This window comes from Austrofundulus limnaeus, unplaced genomic scaffold, assembly GCF_001266775.1.
Source record: "Austrofundulus limnaeus strain Quisiro unplaced genomic scaffold, Austrofundulus_limnaeus-1.0 Scaffold457, whole genome shotgun sequence".
In the NCBI taxonomy this organism is placed as follows: Eukaryota; Metazoa; Chordata; class Actinopteri; order Cyprinodontiformes; family Rivulidae; genus Austrofundulus; species Austrofundulus limnaeus.
This window is the reverse complement of record NW_013952859.1, coordinates 66,297-72,527: the sequence shown is the minus strand read 5'-3', so window position 1 is coordinate 72,527 and position 6,231 is coordinate 66,297. Positions and strand designations below refer to the sequence as shown.

The window sequence follows — 6,231 nt, the reverse complement described above, 5'->3', positions numbered from 1 at the left end:
GGCGGGGGGGTTGGGCCTGAGACAGGTGCTGGGGGAGGCAGAGGCGGAGGAGGCGGTGCAGGGAAGCAGTTGCTGCTTTCTGCTGGAGGAGGAGGAAAGTCTGAAGACTGAAGCTGCTGGCTCCCCACAGGCTGCCACTTTGGTTTGGACTTCACAGCAGGAGGGGAGAGGGGGGCTTTGGGGGTCTCCATGTGATTGGCTGCTTGAGGTGAAGCTCCTGGAAACTGACTGGCAAGCTGCTTCACTAAAGACACTGCAGGAGCTGCTCCTGTGGGGAAGCTCGAGGGCTTGGTCAGGCTGTTCAGCTTGGGCAGCGTGGGAGGAGGCTGGCTGAGCTGCTTCTTCACAGGTCCCAGTGCAGGAGGAGGAGGAGGAGGAGGCGGCGGGGGCGGGGGAGCCAGGCTCATGGCGGTGGGAGGAGCAGGAGGGAACGGAGAAACCGGGGACATGGGCTTGGGAGCAGGCTGCGGGACGAACCCGGGGATGTAGGTTTTGGGCGGCGCTGGTGGGGGTCCAGGAGGAGGCGGGAACTGGGCCAGTGCTGGGAACTGCTGTGGCGGAGGAGGCGGAGGAGGGGGAGGGGGAAGCGGGGGCGGAGGAGGCGGTGGCGGAGCAGGAGCAGGCGGTGGGGAGTCCTCGAAGTCTCCGTTTGGAGACAAGAGTTCCCTTGGCGGGCTCGGAAACCGCTCCTTCAGAGCCCGCTGGTGCCTGGTGGCGTAGACCGCTTCAGTCATCGGAGCCGAGGACGCCGGAGGCGGCGACGGAGGAGGAGGAAACGCAGCGCCGTTTGTCTGGGGAGCGGGTGGAGAAGCAGGGATGAAGGAAGGTGGAGCTACCGGGCTGAGGGGGCCCAACCTCAGCACGGCCATGGCGGACCCTGGAGTCGGCATGGATGGTGGCGGCGGAGGCGGAGGAGGAGGCGGGACGTTAGTCCTTGCGGCGATGTGATTGACGTTGGGCTTGATGAGCTCGGCTGTCGGTGGAGGCGGAGTCCGGGGGAGGACCTGGTGAGGTGCGGCGAAGAGGTGACCAGGTAGTTTATGATTCACGGAGGACTTCTGGTTCTGCAGCCTGGTGATGGTGCTGTACTTGTACATGGTGGGGGGCTGGGTGTGGTGGGACACTGTGTGAGCTGGGGGGGGAGGCGGAGGAGGTGGTGGCGGCGGCGGAGGAGGAGGAGCAGGAGTCAGCTCCGGCGGCGGCTCCTGCTGCAGGGGCATGAAGTAGCCGTTGTTGCTCTGCGGCGGTGGAGACAGAGGAGGCTGACAGGGACTCTGCGGTGACTCAGGTGGAGGAGGAAACAGCGGCTGAGGCATCTGCTGAGGAGACGGAGGCTGGGGTGGAGTCGGTGTCTGAGGCTGCTGCGGGGGCGGCGTGAGGATGGGGTGGTCCACTGAATGCTGGCTGTGTTGGCGGTGGCTGTGAGAGGAATGGGTCGACCCGCGGGACACCTCCACCCTCGTCTGCTGGGAAGAAACCATCTCAGTTACATGAACCACAGGGCTGTAGTGTCACACCTGTAACTGGGGTCAGGAAGCCATACCTTTGAGTTTTCCTCCATCTGGGTTCCCCGCTTCCAGGCTTCAGAGAAAATGGAGCTCACCACACTCTGAGAGCGGCCGTGAGAAGAGCCAGCGTCCACCCCGCTGTCTGAGTGACCCGAATGATTGGACTGAGACTCTGAGGAGACACAAACACATTTCATTTTGCTTACAGCCTCAGTACACCACTCTACACACAAGTTCAGGCCAAAACAAGACAAACTTCAACGATGAACCTAAATAGTTCTGATTTTTTTAGGTGTGGTTCTGTGGAGAGGTTACAAACAACTGATATCTTACCTGTAGATAGCTCTTTGAACATTCTCAGCTAGAAGAAATGGTTGAATTCAGACTGGAATGACGAGCTAACTGCTAATTTGCGTGGGATCGAGACCAAAGTGGATTTCTGCTGTCTTAAAAACAATTTCAGTCTCAAACATTTGATACTGAATAAGAAAAACAGTTTTATCAACCTTTACATGGTTGTTTTCACAGAACTCTATGGTTATTTAGAACTGCAGAAACTTCCAGTGCAACTTGAGGCACAACATCCTGTGTGATCCTCAACATCCAACACGTATGAGATCCAACATTTTTAAAGTGTCTGAATCATCAGGCTGCTGAACAAACACCCCCACCTCATCAGCTAAGATGTTGAACTCAAACAGTGTTGAGCACAGCTGAGCAAAAGGTCATCTTTGCTAACTGCTAGCTAAAGCATTAGCTTTGCAAACACCAGTAAACAGTAGGGGTGCAACGATACAGAAAATCCACAATTTGGTTCAGTTCAATACTTTAGTCTCATGGTTCGATATTTTTTTGATACAAAAAATTTGTTGAAATTAAGTATAAACATTTGTTTAACCTCAAAAGTAGTTTTTAAATTAAATGTTGCTGAAACAGCAAGTTTCTCAGTGGATCTGCACTCAACAATGCAGCCTAGGTGGAGTAGTCGATCACAGATCCACTGATCCTTCAACACAGAGCATCTTCAAAAAACAAGTTGATAAAGTAAATTTTAAAAATCTGTATTGTTCGATACAAGTGTGTATTGAACCTAAAGCACTGTTCGATACTAGTACATGTATTGTTGCACCCCTAGTAAAACAGGTAAGAAAATTAGCTGAAGACTAGCCATTAGCTTGTTTATCCAGTCAGAATTAAACTTTATCATCCTCGTGATGCTCGCTAAATTAACTTTCTTTTTCAGACACAAACAACCACAACTATTCAAATAAACCATCAGTGCTTCGACAGTAAAACTAACCAGGTATGCTGGTAGAGCTGGAGCCCGACCGGATGCTGGAAGTAGAAATCGAGGACCAGTCGTAGGCAGCCTCTGTCCTCTTCATGGCCTCCTGGTAGTTTACGTATAACTGCTTACCATACTGCACAGAAACACAGTCAGCATGAGAGACACCAAGACATAATTCAATGCATTTGCCTGATAATTTGTCTCGAGAAACATCTTTGACTGATGCCCACCTTGGCAATGCGAATTCCATTCACCCACTGATGCAGGGTCCTGACATCATCGCAGCACATGTATTTAATGTACTGAGACTTCTTCTGGATTTGTGGATGCTGTCAAAAAAAAAGTTACTGAAATGTGACCAAACATGAATTTTCAATCAAAAGATGTGCAATGCACATCTAGGGTCTTACATTCTTTTAATAGAGACGTGACTGATATCTTAGTTATTACTTGCTTTTGCATTGACAGATAGAAAAAAACAGCTGCACGTCTCATGTTTGTAAAGAGCTTTAGGCTGTGTGTTTCCTGAGTGAAGCTCTCCTCTCAGGGGTTGAAGACACTCACCTTCAGTGCCAGGCAGTAGTCAGTAGGAGCCTTGTACTTGCTGCGGTAATCCTGACCATAATACACGTTAACGTGGTCCAGCTGCAAAAAGCACATGAGATCTCTGGACGCCTGCAGAGAAAGGACATGCAGGAAATGTTACATAATAAAGACACACATGTTGACTGACTTTGTGCATCACTTTAAAAAGATCCTGAAATAAATGAATTTCATTAGCAGTGCAGATATCAGCTGCACTGACAATAGGGTGACCAGATCCCAAGAAACCAAATGCGGGACAAAAATGGTGCTTACGAGGGACAATGTGGGACACATCACCAGTATTATGATGTCATCATAAATTTTAATTTATTGCAGGTTTCACTTTACATTAATTGATCTGTTAGTGCAAAACAATGAAATAATTCAAGTTTATCAAAAAAGGTAATTAAACATTTAACGTCATAGTTTTAAGTGACTGTTTTAAGTTGCAAGAAACCTTTCATGAAAGAAGCAGCTTCTGCTCTGCCTAAGCTGTGACAAGTTGTCTGATAAACACTCAAATGTGGAAAGATTCAGAACCTGCATTATTAAAGAAAACAACTGATAGAAGCTCTGGTTAAAAGGAGAAAAACAGTCAGACACTTTAGTCCACAAACACGCAACACACATTTACAGCTAAATTATTATGACTTTAAAAATGTACTCATTCTTTTCGCTGAATCATGTCAGCTGTGCGAGTTTTTTTTTAGGTTTAGCAAAGCAGGAATGAAACTATCTGAGCGGTGAGAGCGTGAAATGAAGCTCATGCGGTTCACAGAAATAATATATTTTTTACTTTAGTACAAGTTCAAGCCTCGTTCCTGGTGATAAGTCTACATTGACCACCACAGCAGCAGCAGACTAAGCAGCCAGCGCGTGTTGTTGAGCTCCGCGGAGTCCGCGGGCTGTATCCGAGCAAGAACACTCCTCCTCCGTTACACCCACGCGCCTCACAAGTATTTGTTTTTCACTTCTCATAATTTGACCCCGTCAAATGCGGGACATTATTTCAATTTGCGGGACGGCGGGACAAGAGTGAAAAATGCGTGACAGTCCCGCACAAATCAGGACATCTGGTCACCCTAACTGACAAGAACTGGGCACACTAATGTTTCAGCTTCCAGCTCATTAAATACCAAAAGACACGCATTGTTTGCTGCTCTTCAAAGTCTTCAAGACCAAAACAGGAAATGCCACAGGACTGACTGCGCAGATCTGGTTCTCATAACCCCGGCGCACATTTCTGTTCTGTCTCATCTGGTGTGAGTGGTGTGGAAGTGGGCTGACAGTGCACTGTCTCTAAGTCTCAGCTGACCTTAGCTTTGCCTTTTGGGACGTAATAGATCCCCGAAGCCCTGAGGAGGAAGTAACGCTTCTTCCACGACTTCTTCCCATCCTCTTTGAGCCAAAGGACACCCTCGATCTCCGGCACGGACACTGATCCGCCACAGAAACATTCCTGAAGGACACAAAAACAAAATAAATCAACATGACGCTCCAAGTCCTTAGAAATATTAGAAAAATAGTTTTTTTTCCAGACTTACTTCTAGTAAAGCTTCTTTGTTCCTGTCAATCATTTCTGACGTCTCCTTCCGCCCCAACAAATAGTTCTGAAAGTGATTGGATAAAATAATAAAAAGTGAATAGACGGTAAGTGGGGGTGAAGCTGACAGAGTAACTCGTCTAACATTAAATAAATTATTCATTTTTACTCGCTTTAGAGCTCTGACCTACTTCCATCTCAAACACACTCTCCGTTTGCTGCTGTGTAGGCATGCAGCTCAACTCTGTGTGTCTGTGTGGTGTGTGTGTGTTTGTGTCTCATACTACACAAACTGAAGGCAGACAATAACGAACAGTCACCTGGGGGTTCTTGAAAAGAGCGTATTTCTCAATGCGCTCGATGAACATCAGCTTGTTGTGGCTGTCCCGTGTCCAGTTTAACAAGTTCTCCACCAGATTCTCGTGATCCTCAAAGATGCGCTCTGGGAGGGAGGGAAACAAAGAGGAAGAATGAACAGACCCCGTCAACAGACTACAAACCAATTGTAAAACTCTGCCGCTCTTACCCATCTGCAGCTCACTGATAGTTTCCACAAGGGACCAGTCCGGGCTGTAGCCACAGTGAGACTTGTCCAGCAGACTGTCCAGAACCTGTCTGACCGACTGCCGCTCATCCACCATCATGGTCTTTGAGCTCTCGTCCGACATGTGGACTCTGATCACCAGCTGGAGAACAGCAGACGAGGGGTTAAAACCAGATAAATATCTTATGCTCATCATTGCTCATTTTCCATTTAAAATGAAAAATCATAATCTTTTTGTCAGTTTAAAAACAGCTGCTTTGCAAAGTTGCTATAAAACAAATGATGATCTCTGACCTAGTTTCAAACAACTTGTAAAAACAGCCTAAGAGCTTTTTTCCCCCATAAGTTAGAGGTGCCCAAAGTGGGGTCCGTGGGCCAAATTTGGCCCACCAAGCCATTTGATTTGGCCCACCAGCAGTTATCCTGGTTACTAAATTGTAATCTCCTGTCTTATGTAGAAACACTATATTTGCACTTTGCCTTTTCAAACATTGGTCCAACTACAGGTACAAGGAGCTGTAGTCAGCTGGTCTTAACTAATGGTGCTCAATTTATCTTTGAATTATGTTAAGATTAAACTTAAAATTCAAGTAACTTCAAGAGACATTTATATTAGATTTTAAGTCCATATCTACAGGTGCTGGTCATAAAATTAGAATATCATGAAAAAGTAGATTTATTTCAGTAATTCCATTTAAAAAGTGAAACTTGTATATTATATTCATACATTACATACAAACTTCCATCCATCCATCCATCCATC

The 6,231-nt window shown here is 47.1% G+C and overlaps 1 protein-coding gene across 1 annotated transcript in view; it reads right to left on the bottom strand.

Annotated features, from left to right (window-relative positions):
* Positions 1-355: 355 nt before the first annotated feature.
* The window catches only part of LOC106529636 (ras-associated and pleckstrin homology domains-containing protein 1), a gene marked incomplete at its 3' end in the record, with an annotated part of 65,283 nt that continues 59,407 nt past the window's right edge, over positions 356-6,231 (bottom strand). The window contains 9 exon segments of the mRNA XM_014025115.1: positions 356-1,463; positions 1,544-1,680; positions 2,809-2,929; positions 3,027-3,125; positions 3,361-3,471; positions 4,697-4,840; positions 4,926-4,991; positions 5,245-5,366; positions 5,451-5,610. Coding sequence (XP_013880569.1) covers positions 356-1,463; positions 1,544-1,680; positions 2,809-2,929; positions 3,027-3,125; positions 3,361-3,471; positions 4,697-4,840; positions 4,926-4,991; positions 5,245-5,366; positions 5,451-5,610 — 2,068 coding nt within the window.